Here is a 19,860-nt window from a genome sequence, read left to right as displayed (position 1 = left end):
GATTTTACTGAATGTCTTAAAATACTTAATGGCTGTTTAAAAAGCTTCTCAAATTACAGTACAAATGAAATCAATGTATTGTAGAATGCAAATACACAATAATACAGGACAGTACTGTATCCAAAATATAGTGTAGTTTCACCGCTGCAACTTGTGGGCTTGTTTATCGCGGTTTGTCATAATCTCTGCGGAGATGATTTTTCAATTGATTATGTTTACATAAAACATAATATTGCTACTACGCTGTTTACATGGCTAATGAAAATGAATATTACACTAATGGCTTGAGTCAATCGGGCAGAAGTGTGTTGCGTTGCAGCTGTACCATGTCTGCCAAAGCTGATCACAGCCATTCTACACAATGCTTGTGATTTCACCAGAAGCGCAGCAGCGCATCCCAGAAGCAGCTCTTCCACGGATAATATGCCCCGAGTCTATTTTTGATGAATGCTGCGTCAATCTGCGCAGAGCAGATTGAGCGGGCAAGAAGACAGAAACAGGAAAAGCAGAGAGAATTGGGTTAATTATTAAAATTAAATACCCGTGCAGATTTGCAATCATAAAAACAAAAGACAAAATATTAACTATTTAACAATGTATCCTTCTTATCCATGGTAACAGCACAAAAATTGAGAAAAGAAGGCCAAATCAATCAAATCTGAGCAAGCCAACATAATCAGGTGAGCAAAATGCTCAACTTCTGAAATGATCCTGGTGGACCATGCAGCCACGGGGATAACAAATCAAAACAGTTGCACAGAGAGGTCGTGCCTGGTAGAATCAACAGGTAATAATTCCTGTTTACATGCAGCTGTGCATACTTCAATTAATGTAATGAACAAACAAACACAAGAAACAACAACAAACAAACAGAGCCTCACGTGTACATTCATTCAACCACCTTCTTGAAAAGCTCTGCATTACAATATTTGTTCATATAAAAAAGAAAAAAAAAAACAGTTGACATCCAAGTCTTTCATCATGTTTAAAAGTAGATGTGTTTCTCCTTCTGTCCAGAAATATAGGCTTTCCTTTTGTACATCTCTACCTCAATTGAGACACGTATTACGAATGTGTTGTATACAAGTGCAAAGCATAGTCCTAAGACCTGAATAATAGTGGCATATCCCACATGTTTTAATCAGAAAATGCTACATTCAGAATAAGGCCTAATTCTGAAAATCCAAACTGTATCAAGACGTTCTTTTTCTCTGCATGATTTCAATGTGTACACAGCACCAGCCTCAGATAACTGGAAGCAGATGGGTTATCATGAGGCAAACTATAATAGAAGTTAAAAAAAAAAATAATAATAACCAGTTTTATTTTTCCCCCCATATGTTGTAATGTATGAAAAGTATTCTTGATTACTTTAAGTAAATTATTTAAACAGGATTTGTATGGGAATCATTCTGTTCCTTCCTGATCCATGTAAGCAGTTGATCACTGTAACTGTGACCACTATTAGCAGTTTCCACTGTGTATTTATTTAAATACAACGTCCATCCTGCGGTACAGCATATTGTTCGGATTTTTACTTGCCATGGCTTTACATGGCTACTGAAACCATGTGATTGACTGAGTTCTTGTCATTACTACACCATATAAGTCCTTTGTTGACCCTTGATTTATCTGCACCTGAAAATCATTTATTGACTAGTGTGCATGCAAGCTATGGTAATCAATACAAGCATGCATCATCAGACTGAGTAGCGATCCATCACCTAAATTAATCTATACAACAACCATTTTTCATGGGCAAACCACATTGCACCAGTCTGTATAATCTTTATCTAAAATAAAAAATACACAACCCCACATGCACTGAAGCCTTGTATTTACTACATACTCCAGGAGCTATAAACTGACACAAATATATGCCAACAGAATGAGCAACAAATATCCTCAATCCAATAAACCATGCTTGTCACACTTACTATGATTTAATAATTTACAACAGGCACATCTGCCAACTTTCTTTAGATTGACAGCATGCGTTTCATTTCCCTTTGACTATATCTGGAAAACAAAAAAAAGGGAGCAAAAGACCAGATAAACAGAGGAGACGATCATTAAAGATGACTGACATCTTATCGCTGCATGATGACATGTATGGTTCTGTTGAAGAAATCCCAATGTTAGCAGGCATTCATTGTGAGCATGCCTGGTCTACACCCACCGCTGTCAAGTGAAAAGATGATTAGTGAAACCTTTTATATCTCTTTAGTTAGAAAATAACCTGCGACCTTGTTCAACATGTGCCCACTTAACATGTAACACTCCTACAGTGCTCTCCTGCCATTGCTGAAGGGAAGGTCTTTCATCTACATGACATGAAATACCTCTACTGTATGTTTATTTCATTAGTGAAGTTTCCACTTGCATGACACATCAAATTGCAGTGCAGAAGACGTATTGCCTCCTGGCCTGCTCATGAACCCAGAGTCAAAGTCAGTCTGAACAAATGCTGACACATTTAGTATCTCATTCACTCCTACATGAACGCTTTAATCAGGATTTTTTTTTTTTTTCAACACTATTATCAACCAAATACTGGCCTGAACTATGAGCTGCTTTGTGTTCATTCATCAGTGTCTGTGCTGGAGCAAATTTGGAATGAACCTCTATTCATTGTGAGTCACAAGATAAATCAGTCATAAAGGATGCTGAACTAAAAATAAGAAACTCTGATCTTTACATAATGCCTTAGAGTGCTGCTGTTAAATTGCTAATTAGTGGCATTGTGTTTGGGCGCACATAGTAGGGTGACTCAGAATTTGCTCAACCCAGTGCATGACTGTTCTTTTACGATAAAAAGTAATTTTTGTATCAATGCGGAGGGACTGAGGCGAACAATACCTGAAAACCAAATCCTATCGGGATCCATTGTTAGTGCTGGACTCAGTAGCAGGTTGTTAGATGGCGTTGCTGAACCAATCTTGGTGTAAAGAAAAGAAATCCATCTCCTCCCACTCCACATATTGTAGCAATGCCCCCCCTTTTGTGTCATGGCCTTCATCTCCTTGCTTTGATTAAGTGCCTGATTTGTGGTTATCCAAAAAATCTACTGAGCTGCTAAAATCCTTCTCAGACATTCAATCACTGTGAGTGAATGCAGAGCCCTGATAGGGCCGTGCACTTCATTCAACGTGTGGGGGAGGAAGAAGAGAGAAAGGCTGGAGAAACACAGCAGAACGTGTGTTTTTCTGATCACGACTATAGCCAAGTAAAATTCACTAAAACCAACAATACTCTTTTTTTGTGCAGACGGGGGAGGAAAGCAATAATGAAGACAACAATATTAAGATTCACAATAGCTATGCTGCCCAACAGTAGGGCTGCAAAACTAATTAATTAGTTCTTTAGTCCATAAAATGCTAGAAAATGCTTAAAGATGAAAGAATCAATGTTTTGTCATAGAGGACTACAGAAACCAGAAAATATTCACAATTAAGAAACTGGAATCATTAAATTTTGACTGAAAAAAATGAATCAAAGGGACCACAGAACAAATTGATTATATAAGCAGTTGGCTATTAATCTATCAGTTGACAACTAATAACCCTTCTCCATACACACGTGCTGGCTCGGCTTGACTTGGCTTGACATTGCTCAGCAGTGATTTGCATCTCCATTATAACAGAGCTACCAGCATGAAGGTGTGTCTTTTAACTGATGATGAGATTAGTTTGAGTCAAGCACCTGTTAAATGGTAGATAAACATGTAATTTTCAATAAATTATTCATAAAAGTCACCCATTCTTTTTTATCTGACAGCTTTTACTATGAAGCAGCAAAATCTGGAAATGTGGGGTTTTCATCAGTAACTTAACATGAATCCATACAAAAGCTGAAGGTGAATATGAAACTGTAAACTACAGCAATTGCCTGAAAGTAAAACAGTCGTGAGTCATGCAGTTCAAAAATCTGGTCAGAAACAGGCTCAAATCACAGAGTGTAGGCCAGCTTAATCTTTACAGCTCTACCCAACAGCTGTCAACACAAGCAAACAGCAGCAAAATAAGCTGCAAAACACATCCCACTTATCAACAATCCTACATCCCTTACCGCCAATACTAGAAGAGAAACCTGCAGAACACACACACACACACAGATGCACACAATTGCATTATTGGTTTTGCTCTGTTCGTCTTTGCAGCCCCGAACAGGAAGAACTGCAATCAATGATGCCACACCATAATAAGCCTCAGTAGTCTGCCCTGGTCCTACAGAAGTGCTCCCAAACTACAGCCCACATACTGCAGCAAAGGAGCACAGTGACAGAGCAGGGAAGACAACTACTGTAATCGACAGAGCGTTAGAAACTACTCTGACCACAGAGGTACTATGGGGTACCGTCATGAGCAGTGATCCTTCAACACAACAGCAGCATTAGCTCTAAAAATAGGCACAGGATCTCTGAATCAATTCTACACAGTGAGCCTGCACGAAATACGAAGAATGCCCCTCAGCTACTGAAAAAAGAAAAGGATTTGCAAATTTTATATTTGTCACCGCAGAAAGCGTCTCATGCACTCCTTTCACTAATTTGCTCTCAGGGGCAGTCTGGGTACCTCCATCGAACTGGGATTGGCAAATCGGCAGCTTGATCTATCCTAGCTTGTTTAGTGAGCACTGGCTTTCCTACAGCCCTGTATAGGGACTGCTGCAGAGATCTTCTGATAAGGATTCCTTTGAAATCTGAAATTAAACGGGGTTATTACATCTTTAAGTAATTAGTCCTTCATGCAGGGTAAACAGAATAACACATACTCATGAATATTAATGCCACTGGAAGCCCAAATCCACATTAGCCTTCTCCATAGGGTCTTATGTACATAATAGCAACCCTCTAAAAATATTAGAAATTAGTTTTAATTTAAAAAGTTTTTTGTTGTTTTTTTTTTTGCATGTCTTGATATTACGTTTGAATTAGGTGTGCTTAGGCTTCATCACAGAAATTATGCAATTATTTTTGCAAACCATTAAAAAAAATCCATGGCAGTTGTCCCACTCTGTGTTTGAGCCAAATCAACAACAGAGAACAGAAGTCGTTATTATCTCTCCAGATTGTTGACAAAAACACTTATTTTACCTCACTGGACAGTGGAGATGCTGATCTACCACTACCTTGATCCACAGCAAGTAATATTTGTTCAGATCCAAAATTAGTTGTAAAACACTTTACTCCCATAATAGCTAATGATAGCATTACTACCAATAATAATAATAGTTAATAAAGGTACGTTTGAATTACATTTTAAACACTTGAAAAATATCCCTTTAAGATACATTTTGAACCAATAAAAAATGTGCTATTAATTTGTGGTCAGTTACAATTAACTCCAGTCAGTCATGCGATTAATCGTGCTTAAATATTTTTATTGATTGACAGCACTTATATATATATGTATACACATATGCACATATGAGATACTGCAGCCTGAATGAGAAACTGTGAACAAACTTTAAATCTGTTTAAAATATTAGAATTTTGCAGTAGGATGATATTCTACTCTGTTGCATATGAAAAGTGCTGTTAGTTTTGATTAGTGTGGGGGACAGTGACATGACGTCTCTGTGGATCAGACTCGTGGCTCTGTACTCTGCTGTCTGTCACAGTTTGCATAAATGATTTACAGCAGTGTTTCTAATCTTTCTTATAAAACCAAAACTTATTCTACACTTGTGTGTCTGTTTTGAGTAAATAAAGAGGAGACACAGGAGAGGGAGGGGGGGGCGCTTGTTTTGTGTGAGCGTGGCAGCAGGTGTCCAGCGAGAGCGGCGCAGGCAGATGCAAGAGGAGAGAAAACGGAGGGAAGTTACAGCGGCAGCTCCCTGATGCCAAAATGTTGTTCATGTTTTTACCAATACAGGCTGACTGAGCCGATGCACTTGTATCTAACACATTAAAGTCTGATGTATCGGATGCATGAGTGAATCGTTACACCCCTAAGATAAACACACACACACAGACACACACACACACACACACACACACACACACACACACACACACACACACACACAGACACAGACACACACACACACACACACACATTGATAGGCTTTAAATCACAGATAGTTTGAGTGCTTCCACTCTCTTTAACTCAGCCTTTGTCTGCTTACATCTCTTACTGTTAACTTAAGAAAGATTATCCACAGGCGTCAGGCCAGGACAATGTCATTTGTGGCAGGCGGTGATTATTAGTGCAGTGTATACTCTGGCTGTAGAGAATGACCACAGCTGTATCATGTGTAACTCTTGGACAGCTGTCCAAAGGAGGTTTAAGTTCCACTTACTGACAGTTTAATTGAACAGCATTAGGGAGGATTCGAGTAACCAAGTGAAAAGGATAGCCTTCCTGAGATGGGGGTGGTGAGGCTGAGGAGTGTGCATGCACTTGTGTGTTGTCTGTGTGTCTCTGTGTGTAAGGGAGTGGGTGAAAGGGCTTAAGAGAGTTAATGGAAAGTGATGTGAGGTCAGACAGATTGACAGTGTTGATCGACAGATGTGGTAATGCTTTTCTAGCAGCTTAATGCATCCTGAGGCTATGTCTAAACATGTATAATGGCAGACTGTTTCATCACTGTAATGAGGATATAATTAAGTGAGACAAAAAATATATAAGAATATTGTTGTTTATAGATAACCTTAGCACAAATATTTTGTTTCGTTTTTGTACTTCTAGAACATAAGTCAAATAAGAGTTCTACTGATTGCTGATCTGAAAAAACAGATTTTAAATCATACAATTTCAAAGAATGCAGAGGTTAAATACTATTTCAGTGATTCTGGGAATTCCAGGGGAAAAATAAGAGTGAAGAGAGAGACATAGGTCACATCTGTGAGCAGCGACTGCTGCAATTCTTAACTCTCCAGTGAACATGACAGATTCCCAGCAGACAGGAGGGCTCAGGAGGAGTTGTCGTTTCAGCTGTCCCTGCTGACACATCTAACAGAGAAAGAGAGCTGAGACAATCAAAAATAGAGGACAGGAAACCCCTGCTGTTATATAATCTAAAGTCATTACTATGCCTTTTGGCTTTTGCTAAAAATGCTCAGTAAAACAAATTCTGACATATTTTTAATGTTTATTATATATTTAATGGATAATTATATAATTATCCAAGAAAGGATGTGTTTCCTATAGAGTATTCAATGGAGTAAATACAGTGTGAGCTTAAGTAAATATGTTGACCATCACAAAATAGCAGTGATGTCACAGCCATGTAAGGATTCCAGCATCACAGCTTGTGTAACAAGGTGTGCTTAAACCAAACAGGGATGAGTTACACGGTCCCTCACTAATCTGAAGGAAGAGAGAGTGAATGGAGGCAGCAGAATAATCTGTCCTGGTCAACAGAAGATCCTCCCGCCTGCCTGTGTGCATTTGTCATACCTAAGGGAATGTTCACACAGAGAAGTGTTGCTAGGCAAAAATGTTTTCTTTTGCACAGATTTCAGTGGAAAGACGTGACTGCTTGCTCTTGGAGCTTCAGTCTCCCTTGTCCAAGACTGTTTTTTTGTTACTTTCAATCTTATTTCATCAAATCTAGGGTTTTGCAGAGATTAATTCTGGAACCTGATCTCTCCTGATTACCTTTACAACGCATCATTTGCTGACAGAAAACCTCATTTATTATATTCCTGGCCTAAAAAATAAAACGCTTTCAGTCAGGTTTAATAATTTTAGCTGCTATACATTATATTGTAGCTCCTTGTATGATGCTGATCACTGTCCCTGAACACCTCTTCGAACAAATACTGCTACTTGTTGGCCCTAATACCCTGAACAGAATGGTTATTTTTCACAATGGAGGCCAAATCTATATATTTTTTGACAATGTTTATTCCGATAAACAGTATAGCCTGTAACTGAAGTTTAGTATCTCAAGAACGTCCTGAGGGAATTTTTTAAACTTGGCAGAAAATGATCAGTTGGATTCAAGGATGAACTGATTAAATTTTGGTGGTCGAATGTCAATGTCACGGTGACCACATGTCTGTCCCATTCTTGTGAACACAATATCTCAAGAACGCCTTCAGGGAATTTTATTCCAATTTGGTACAAATGTCTACTTGGACTCAAGGATGAAATTAGATTTTGGTGGCCAAAGGTCAATGTGGCCTCACAAAAACATGTTTTTGGCCAAAGCTCTTGCTAATTATGACAAAATTTCACACAAAGGTCTGACAGGGTATTATTAGTATTGAAGAGAAACTAATATGTAACAAGAGTCTTTTCAAGTTGCCTGGTGAAGATCTGCTCTCTACCACCCTTCTAGTTAGCTCTGCAGAAATGAGTCCTAAAACCCTGAAATGAGTTTTTGCACCTCCAGTTCCCTTGTCTCAAAGTCATATGTTTTTTTTAGATAGATCCTTAAAATAAGGTCCATGGTTAAACACAAACTTGAGAGATTTTCATATTTGTTCAGTGACATAAAACATGTCAATAAATATCCCACTCATGAACTCTGAAGCTCCTGCATTTCTTAAAAAAGGCAGTTTACAAATGGCTAAATGAGACGATGGAGGTTGTCTGGGACATAAAACATCATTATGCCAAACACTAGTCACTTAGTGGCAGTGATGTTAAAGTCATGCAAACATGCTATAGTTTATTTATAGCATAACGTCAGCTTTTTACTTGACAATTGCTTTTGCATTTCAAAAATCATACACATTATCATTTGTGAAGACGAACATGTCAGTATTGTGTGTATTCCACAGATCTTATTTTCTGCAATAATCCAAAATCCAATTGAAAAATCCCAGCATCATTATGTTGACATTATTCATCCAAGTTGGCTAATAACGGTTTAACAGACATGGAAGCATCATTTACAAAGCTTGTGGGTTGTCTTTTTGTAGTTTAAAAAGACCAACAGATTCATCAGTCTTTTTTATGGAAAGAATGTTTCTGGTTGTGTCATGCTGTTGTCACACGGGTAGTTACTTAGCAACTAGCTAGATACACTAGAGTAAAAGTCAAGGGCAAACCCTGACAGTAATGAAAAGTTTTTATACTGCCAGTTTCTCTCAGTGCTTTCAAACAGATAGTCAACACTGAAAATCTCCAATTAGCCAGAATGGCATCAGCTATTCCATTCTTGTTAAATAAAAATGGGTGTATTTATTCATATTTATATCACTTTCATCCTAAATTTTATATTTACTACTTTAAGATACTCACAATACTGACAAAATGACTACTTTACCTGTTAATATTTGCATTCAAATTATATCACTGTCACTGACTGTGACTTATTGCAGGGAATAACAAATGCTATGTGAGTATAAGCTTCTGATGGTCCTGTCATACAAATTTTGAATAAAAAGGGTTAAACCAAGCACAGATGAAACAGATGGTTCCTATTTATTTTTCTAATTACTGATTCTGTGTCCCGGAATGGGTTCTACCAGCATAACATATAGACACAAATTACTGCTGTTAGTAAATCCCTGACCTAGATGCACTGAGAGGTCAAACCAGCACTAACCTTTCACCTGGAGGTACTGCCTGACGTGTCAGTCTGCACCACTATGACCTGACATCTTAAAATAACAAAGAATCTGAGAGGAAATATCAGGCAGAATAGATCACAATAAACAAAAATGCTGCACCCTACCTGCAACAGTCAAGATTGGAAACAGAAGACAAAAAAGAAAAATCAAGAGAAAAAGTGGAATTTTGTTTGAACAAGAAGAAATTAGGTCAAAACTGTAGTTTGGGAGAAGCCAAAGTGGATATAGTGTATTCTCAGTGATAAAACCAATAAAAAAAGGGACCGTACAAGGATCAGAAGGATCAACAGAGCATGAGAAATTTGTGAAAAAGACACCAGGAGAGAGCTTCCTGTTAAATGCACAACAAAGCAACAAAAGGAAATATGACAATCGGTTTAGGGATGACAAAAAAAAATTAAAATCTTAAATATGATCGATCTTATAATTTATAGTACAATAACACCAAAAAGTCAGAATCTGCTTTTGCTTTTTTCTACATTTCTGAGAGATCAAGAGTTAAGAGTGACCACAAAACCACAGAAATGTACTAAAAGCTTTGGTGAATTTTCCCTCTTCACTGGGATAGGCTTAGACTTGTGAATGAAAAACACTTTAAATAAGTATTCCCTAACCGCATCCTATGCAGGGACACAGACATGCAGGAATAACACAAAACTGCATGTTAAGATTTGCATCATATTAGTTGCATAACGAGGGCCTATTGTTATGTACTATGGAAACACACCATCAGAGACTTCCGACAAATTTAACACTAATGCAGCACTTTCATTCATACTCAATGGGAAGTTCAAGAGAGAAGGAAAGCAATAGACATGACCCTGGAGGAACTTTTAAACAAACAAAGCTTCACATTTTCTTCAGAGATGGAACTTGACAGTTTAGGAAGTCTGTGCCGAGTGTGGTTAAGTAACAACTTTATGGAATCCAAAGCGACAACGGCACAATTCTAAAGGCTGAGTGTCTAAAAGGCTGGGAACAGTGGAGAGGGCCTCCTACCTCATGTCACTACTGGGTATTCACAAAGTACAAAGTATTCCCCCTGCAGCCTCCAATGACACACACACACACACGCTGGAATACACACACAGACAGGCACACACTTTAAGACATAAAGGAAAAAAAAAAAACACACACACGGTTATTGCAGACAGGCTTTAAAGAACATGTGAGGAAGAGCAGCGTTAACATACTGTGGGTGTAAAGCACCATCAGTCAGCCTTCATTAAAAACGACATGTCGCAAAAAAGTGCTTTTAGCAACATTCAGCAGTATGATGAAGGGAAGAACAAGTATGCTCTTACTACATTTGGGGAATAGAAACAAAAGACACTGCTGTACTGTTAAAATGTGTTGAAAATATTCAAAAAGTACTGATACACACATTGAAATTTTTATATTGAAAACCTTTCAATGATTTGAAATAACATCATGTGCTTGGTGATGTCACTGCTTTCATTGATGCAAAACAAACTTTTGCTTTTGCTGCAGTGCATCTGGGAAGCTGTTGCCAACTTTAGTTGATGTTGGACATTATTAACTGTGGGTTTTTCAAAGCACGGCAATGAAAAAAAACTAATTACAATAATTCAAATTTGAAGCAATAATACTAATCATCAGGAATTTTATCACAGCTTATTGTGAGTGCATGAGTCTTTACAGTCAACATGGAGAATCAACTATTGCTAAATTCAAACAGAATAAAAAATAATAAAATAAAAGCTAAAAAACATCCTGATTATCCTAGACATTATCAACATTTGACCCGCCATTCAACAAATGGTGATATCAGCTATAAGTATGGAAATCAGATCACTGGAAGAAGCAGCACATCAAACACTTGTTATTTTTCAAGATTTGATTGAAGAATGTAAAATAAATGCAACAGCAACTACAAACAAAGCTTTGCCCCTGCAAAGTTCATGTATGTGCTTGTTGACATAAATCAGAGGAAACTAATAACCAATGATGACAATGAGTAACAACACCATTTATATTGTAATAATCCAAGGTGAAAATAGCACATGGCCAATTCATAAAAATGTCATGAACATAAATTGTGATCATGAGGACATCTAGCTGAGGTGCCATAGATAAGAGACTTAAATTGAAATACAACAAGCAAAACAAATTGTGTAATCCCCAGCATTCCCACTTCTTGTGCCCACACAATATTTCTGACTAGAACATTTTGACAAGCTGTCAGACTAGGCCAGCCACAGATAGCTCAAAGAGGAACTGGAGAGGTCACCACCGGAAACCAAATCCATATCACTCCAAATGCCTAAACATCATCTCCCACTCGGCTGACAAACATAAAGCATGGCCACTTCTGCAGCTCTCATCAATGTAATAAGACTGTGAGGCAGTGGGCTTGAGGTAAAACAGTGGATGAACAGGTTAGACTGCAGCCCATTCAGCTGTATCCAGCTGCAGCTGTGGATACGAGTCTGTGGCTAAATTTAGCTCTGGAGTAAGGGATTGCCTGAAGAAAAACGTCACAGTTGCCTGGACTGACATACATGCTGCAGTGCTGCTGAGACTGAGAAAAATATATAGCAACAGTCTAAAGTGGCTTAGTGCAGATTTATATCCCGTGTGTTTGTAAATGTATGTGAGAAATAAGCAAAGAAAGGGACTGGCTGAGTGTGTGTGAGAGTAAGCAAGGGAGACAAATGTTAGGACATTAAGAAAACATGTTTGAATGATGCTTTGAGGCAGAAGCAATGAGCTTAAATAATAAACATTTCTCCATGCTGCCACCTGGTGCCAGGGCTGCTAACATGTCTAACATGGTTTCACGTTCATTTTTGGCTCTAGCTTCAATAACAGGCTAAGCTCAATAGCAACTGATGAAAATTAAAACTGGTTGGTCAGTATGTTCAACAGTGCAGGAGGCCAAGACTGATGCAGAGTGATGCACTTCAGTGAATGCATCATGGCAGTGAGTATAGCCATTTGGAATTAGCTGCTAAAGTAGAACAACTGCACCATCTAGTGGGGATCAGCTGTTATTAGCAAAATTACTCAAATGGGGCTTAAAATATCATGTAATATGGAGGAAATTCTACAACTTTTTTTTCGTTTTAATCTTTATTTATTCAGATGAGTTTCACTGAGAACAATGCTCTCTTTTTGTGGAATTCCCTGATCATATTCCCACAAATACACTTTCACACCTGGACCTGCCCAGTACAACCAGCCTTATCTGCTGATAAAGAGCACCTCAGTGAGAGAGGGGCATTCACTTTCCCTAGCCAGATTTATCCTGCCAGTCAGAGAACTGAACGGGTGACCTCTCAGTCGCAGCCTTGCCTCTCTAACTTTAAGAGAAGGCCACCATTGCCCCTTTAAATCATTTCTTCAGCTTTTTCAACAAATGTTCAAACATCAACTGTGTATTGGGGGTTTTATGCTTTGCATGTTTGTAGTATTTGCTGTTTTTCTTTGCTCTGTTCAGGAAAAAACGAAAACACCAAATAGATCTTTTTAAACTTCTGTCCATGTGCCTAAATTTGCCTTTGATCAGAAATCATTAGTCGATTAATTAATCTCGTTTTACAGTATCTCAAATGCAAAAAATGCTGTTTCTATCTATTTTATCTCTTTGTAACTGAGTTTTGAACCATTGGAAAAACAAAACAAACATCTGAGAAATTATGATGAATTATGATTTCAACATTTTACATTTTTTAGACCAAATGATTAAAGGTAGAATCAGTAAGATTTGTCTGCGGTGTTTCTAGTCAAATACCAGTGTTTTGGGTGGGTAAAGTGTCCTGAGCCCAGCAGAATTATGACAAAAATAAAGAAATAAAGGCAGAGGGCAGTGTCTCTGCAGATACAGCCATCGTAAGTCATAAGTAATGATTGAAAGAGATTATGTTTATAGGAATCTATACAATGTTTTTTTTGTAAATGAGGCATATTATACCCTTTAATTAGAATACAAATTGTCAGATTTTTCCAAAAATAATAATAATGAATAATAATGATAAACAATCAATAGTTGCAGCCCTACATGGATCAATATTTTTTTTAGACTAATAATGAATCAAATGACTGTGTTTTAGGGGGTCCTCATAATTCTAAAATTACTCCAGAGCCTTTATACCATTTTTTTAGCTTTATTTTTCATTTTCAAATCAGTCTTACAGTCCTTCAAAGCTCTTATCAGCCACGATTGACAGATGGTTCTACAGACAGCTCTTATAAACCAATGTGCACTAACTGACAGACGCTTTCAAATACTGGACTAAGAAGTGTCTGGTGAACATAATCAAACATCTAGCAGCTAACAACACAAATGAGGAAGCAAATGATAAAATATCCAAAAAATGCCATTTCATCATGTCTGCTTCATACATAAAATGATAAGCCTGTGAGGTGGTGTTGACTCTGCATGTGTCTGCTTGATGTTTTTTCTGACCCCTAGTGGTAGAACTTTATTAATCCATATTGACTACATCAACTAAAATAAAGCACCAAATAGCTGTCTAACCAATGGTATCAAAAAGGTTATTCAAACTTTTAGCTACATTTCAGAACATACAAGAGAAAAATACTTATTCCACAAATCCCAGTTACAATCTTTCCACCTGCACATCAAAGCTTTTCACGATGACCAGGAAAGGTGAACTGTACATCAAAGAACAGGTTATGGTCAAACGTAGCTTTGCATGTATGAATGGCTAAGTGGAGGTCATTACCATGTCCATTAGTGTTAAGTCACTCCAGAAGAAATCTATACTCCCCTGGTCGGCCTCCATATACAGTGGCTCAAACAGGAAACACAAGGCTTCCTGTCTTGCCTCACTGAACTCAAGCTGGCTCCTTTACCCGCTGCCTGGCTCTTTCAGTCAGAGGACATGGACACTGGGGAAAGTTTTCCGCTGTCCAAATGGCCATGCTGAGTAGTAGTATTTTGTTTCAAGGGCAGCATAATAGAAATAGAGTAATCCTTTTTCTTCATTTGAATTACACAATATTTACAACCTTAAAATCACATGACCGGGAGTATTTATAAGATGAAGGGTGGCTCAGAACCACCAGTATTCATTCACACAGACTAATATTTTAGTATTAGACTACTAGATAAAAGACAATTAATTACTTGTTACTGAAGTAATGTTGATTATATTTAATTAGAGTGGGAAAAAATATTCTCATATGTTTGTGGCAGTGTAAAAAATATCTCCCTATATGAAAGCCAAAAACAAAGCAAAAAAAAGAGTGTGAAAGTAGGTAAGCAGAGAGCAAGCAAGGGAATGAAAAGAAGACAGGGAGACTAAAGTATGACCTTTTTCCCTGCTTGGTGGAAAAGATAATGGCAGTGCTAAGAATGGTTAAATGCAGCTCAGTAGCAAAGCTGGCCAGTCTTCCTGACCACATACCTGAAATAATGATGAGTTTGAGTCAGAGGTTGCATGTACTTGCTGACCCAATTGCAGCACTAATTACAGAATTGCGGGTGATCGCGATACAAGAAACAGCGGAGCATGGCAGGATTTCCGCTGTTAGATGAGCTAATACTCCTGTGGTAAACCAATACCAATAATTAAACACAACACTGCAAAGAAATAACAGAAATTACACTTAGATTTGTTATTAGATCTGATAGATTGATCAGATAAACAGCTTTAGTGCTAATGATATGTAACCAGTATTACTGGTTACAGTAGGAGGCTCTCCAAGGTTTGTAAATAAAGAACTGCACATGCTCTTTGCAATATTAAACTCCGTTTCTACACACACTCGCAAAGCTGCACCCAAGCCCGTCATGGGCCAGTGGCTAAGCTTCACACAACAAGGAGGCAACTACAACCAAGATAGCATGTCAGCAGTGGTGGTGACACAACACTGCCTGTAGACGGCAGTAAAACTTGGTCACCCTAGACATGACAACAGCAGCCAACCATACCTGTGTTCTGGTCACTGATCTCGGTCAAAAACAACAGCAGCCATGCCTGTGTGTGATGAAAGTTATCCATGTCCACGACAATAACAACATCAGCTTAACAGGCCTTATTGGCCATCATAACAGCTGCTAAGCCTGTTGTGATGGCTCAATCCTTTGAACAGCAACAGTCCATAAAATAGCCCGTTTGGTTTCCTGTCGTTGGTTGTTGGCAAAGAGAAAACATGCAAATGTTTCAAATTTTAATCATAGTACTGATTATTGAATATAATGTAAATGAATGAATATTAATATATGACTATATAAATATAAACTTGGCATAAAAAGACTTGACATTTGAGTTTTGAACTAAAAATTGTTGCAATGGCAAATTCAAATACTACAACACAGCCTTGTTATCGGTGATAAGGTCTATTTCAGATATGCCAGTGAGATTTTTAAATTCTTCGTGTAACTTATAAAGTACCAGAATTTCATTTCAACTCAACCAATACTGGATTTTTGGGGCCAATAATAATATTAGGGAATAAGAAGAAATACGGTAGCTATATTGGCAATATTGTTTTTTTTACTTTTTAAATGCAAAATGACATGAGGGCATTGAAACAGTAAACTTTCACTGGTACTTTTAATAAGTGATAAATAGGTAAATAAAACACAAATAGAACAACAATAAAATGCTGCCTGTAATTTTTTTTAAAAAAGAAAAACAATTTGTATTATGCTCTGTAAAAAAAGTACCAGACAACAGCTATGCCGATACTAATATAGACTGATATAACTGTACTAGTTCAATATCATGCCAATATCAATATATGTCTGCCCCTAATTTCAGCCCATGAAAAACACTTAACACACATTTGAAAAATCAAGAATGATCAAATTTTAAAGTACAAGGTTTTAACTGACCTTGACAGCATGCAGTATAAATCACCACTGTGTTCCAACAATAAAATAAGCTCAGATACACTAACTCAGACAAATATGCCAATAATAAAAATAATGATGATAATAATAATAATTTAAGCCTACTGAACACTAAAATATTATGACAGCCAAAATCATACACAATGACTGTTCTAATATTATTAGGTTATTACTATACAACCTTCTCTTTCCTAGCACTACGTCTAACACACAGAAAAGAGTTATTTCTGTTCACCTTTATGGAGCAGAATTCTCTACAGTAAACAGGAACACATAGCCAGAGAAGAAGGAAGACTATTTACGTGTTGAAGGGGGAAAGAAAAGAAATCTGAGTGAGATTTTAAGGGGCCAGGTAACTCCTTACGGAGCAGTCTGTCCTTCCCATGTAGTTGGGCAAATATGCCACCGACCTAGATGATTAAAATAAAACCTGAGCCCCAGTACCTTTGCATGAATGCAGTCTGACCAGAGGACAGAGGAAGACTTTACTGAAATGAACAAAGAGAGATAAACCTATTTCCAACAGTGCATCTGTTTCTGATGAGAGCAATGATCTGAATTAAATGAACAGCAAAAAGGTGCAAAAATTATTTTTAAGGCCAGCCTCAACAAAAACACATATGATGGCACACACCTGTTCAGTAGAGCCTCAAGTATCTGACCTCCCTCGACCACAAAGCTGCTCTCACCTGCTGGTTCTCAGCCCCTCTGCTCAGATCCTGGGAGTATCCGAGTGGAGCTCTGCCTCCCTCTTACCTGTACTTCATGCCTGTCTGATAGGACACACATTCCTCCAGGGCCAGGCCATTCATCTTCAGGAAGTCTTCCATGTTCTTAATCTGTGCAGCAACTCTCTGTTCCCGGAGTCTCTGCAGCTCAGCCTGGTCTGGGGGCCTGGCCGGAGGCTGATTCAGCCCCTGGTCCGAGTGGTAGCGGTTGATGCCACTCCGGATGCTCTCGCTGTATGACATAGACAACATCTTGCCACTGCCACTGCTGCTGCTCTTCCGAACACCGCTGCCTGGCGCTGCCGGTTTGGGGATCTGCAGGTTTTCAGGAGGACAGTAACTGGACTTGCGCCTGCCGGGCCCCCCCCGGGGACCACCAGCGTACCCTCCCGCAAACATGCCCCCCCCTCTTTCTCCTCCTCCTCCTCCTCCTTGTGATGCTGAGGCGCCCCGTGCAGAGAAGAATAAAGTAGGGACACGGACGGAGCGAGGAGCCGGCAGGGCACAGCCACCTCCTTAAATAGCACCTGCTCCCATAAAAAAACAGCTCTCCTGCTTGGGGCAGCACACGGCCATGCATCCTGTAATCAGAGTCGCACAACATAGCCCCGCACCACCCTCCCCTGACAGGTACACAATGGCAGGGTTACACTGATAGGGTGCTTTCAGGTGACTTGTTTGTGATTAAGGTGCAGGACCAGAGAGGACGCATGCTATCTGCAAAGGGGAGGCATTCAAACATGCACCAAGCAAGAGGATGACAACATATTCCTGGTCCAACTTATGATTCAGACTGAACTACGAGGGAGAGCCAAGACACACTTTCTCGGAGTAGTCCACAGTACAACTGCAGTGTTTTCCACAAAAAAGTACAACAGGTCCATCAGGACCGGAAGAAATATATGGGCACAAGTAAGAGCTAAAAGAATTCCCAACTACATGATATGCACCTGTCATCGATCTTTAATGCAGGGTTGGGCTTCACTTCAAGTTCAAGAGTTCAGGGAGATTAAAACAACTGTGGCTTCCTTTTTATTTATTTATGTATTTTTGTTAGGTCTTCTTTCTTGAATCTGTCATACATATACTTACTTTTACTTGAGCTATTCCGTTCTTAAATATTCAAGTCTACAAAGAATGTTGTGCTGAATTCAATCAATAGAGGGCAGCACTGTGTCCACTATCACTCAAGAATTCAACCTAATGCTGAATGAACTACTGAGCGCTGACCAAAGCTACTTTCTTGCTAAAAACAATGTATTGTATAACACTGAGATATTTATAATACATTACATAATATTCTGATCTTCAGACCAAAATACTTTAAATATGACTTGAAAAAATAAAATATACAGAAAGTAGTATAGCATAACAATTATTTGCCATAAAAATAGTAAATAAATGATCACAAGTGCAAGTTAGGTTTATTTATCAGTATACAGTACAGGGTTGTATTGTGAGATTTAGCTATAGTTCTCTTTTGCTACTCACAAAAAAAATTAATTTATATACAGTATATTGGTTAAATAAATATAAATGTTTCTAAAAACAAAGAAAAAAGAAAACAAACAAAAAAAAAAAACGATGAAAAAATATTAAAACACTTTCTGTAACTACCCTCCAACTATATGTCTTTGTTCTATCAATAAAGCACACTCCATATCCATATTCATGATTCTGAGATTATGTGAAAATTACCAAATTATTCATTATTAAACTAAGAAAACATGAAGACTGTCTGGTCTAAAATAACAATCTGTAATTATTTAATTGCCTTATTAAAATGCTAGAGTAAATCTCACCCTAAATTATTTCAAAGATAAAAATGTCACTTCACAATTTATCCTATAATCTGTACCCTCACCTATCATTACTTTCAGTTTGGGTTATTGTCCGTTCTTTGTAACCACCGACCAGAACAATGACATCTTACTGCTGGTTTGAAATATACATTACGCTGTAGACTATTGATCCTTTAAAAGTCCATTGACAACAACACTTGAACAGCACTTTCTTTGCCTCTGTTCAAAACAGGACTAAGAGATACCATAACACACAAAACATCAAACCCCTATTTAAAACTAAGATTTAATGTGGTAATTAAACGGTATTAAATTTATCACATTTGGTATCTATTAAAAAATGCAGACTCTAATACTATACCTCTGAAATTCTCAAACTGATTTGAGAAATATTCAAACCTTTGATGCCATCATGCCATGACACGACTTGGATCTGTCCCACAAATTCTCTTTTCATTTCAAATCTTCAAAAATTCTCAAAAAATCCCCTCAAACAGCTGGTTCCTTCGTATAGAGACAGAAGACTTACATAAAGGAGGAGACCTGAAGCTAGGCAGCATGCATCCACACACACACACACACTCCTCATCACTCTGCCAACCCCTTACACACAAAAACATACACACTTGTGATGTGGTCATTAGTTCAAATCTTTCCTCAAACTCACCCGATTTCTTGGGGGTCGGCTCATGAGCAAGGTTATGGGGTGCCAGTCTCCTCTTATAAACACACACTGCAGACAGTGATGAAGCGGGTCCACCCAAACTGGGAGTGTCTTACTAGGAAATGTCTAAACCAATTAGTGAATAAGAGAGTGCATCCCTTCCCTCCCCTCACCACTTGGACCATACTCTATCACCACAACCAACACCTCTCCTCCTCCCCTCCCTGTGAGATCTCATGGAAGAAATCCATTTATGTCATTTAGTGGCCCGTCTTGTTTCTGCTAACCGCAGC

At 38.2% G+C, this 19,860-nt stretch overlaps 1 protein-coding gene across 1 annotated transcript in view; it reads right to left on the bottom strand.

Moving 5' to 3' along the window:
- Positions 1–19,626, bottom strand: part of kcnab2a (potassium voltage-gated channel subfamily A regulatory beta subunit 2a) — a 61,962-nt gene extending 42,336 nt beyond the window's left edge. Inside the window, exons 1-2 of the mRNA XM_084736666.1 lie at positions 19,571–19,626; positions 17,130–17,416 (exon numbers count right to left, since the gene is read on the bottom strand). Of these exons, the coding sequence (XP_084592792.1) occupies positions 17,130–17,416; positions 19,571–19,594 (311 nt within the window). The 5' untranslated portion in view covers positions 19,595–19,626. The remainder of the gene's footprint in view (positions 1–17,129; positions 17,417–19,570) is intronic.
- Between the last annotated feature and the right edge of the window lie 234 nt (positions 19,627–19,860).

Source organism: Lutjanus erythropterus, chromosome 2 (genome assembly GCF_056507025.1).
Source record: "Lutjanus erythropterus isolate fLutEry1 chromosome 2, fLutEry1.hap2, whole genome shotgun sequence".
Lineage (NCBI taxonomy): Eukaryota > Metazoa > Chordata > Actinopteri > Lutjaniformes > Lutjanidae > Lutjanus > Lutjanus erythropterus.
This window is presented reverse-complemented; position numbering and strand designations above follow the sequence as displayed.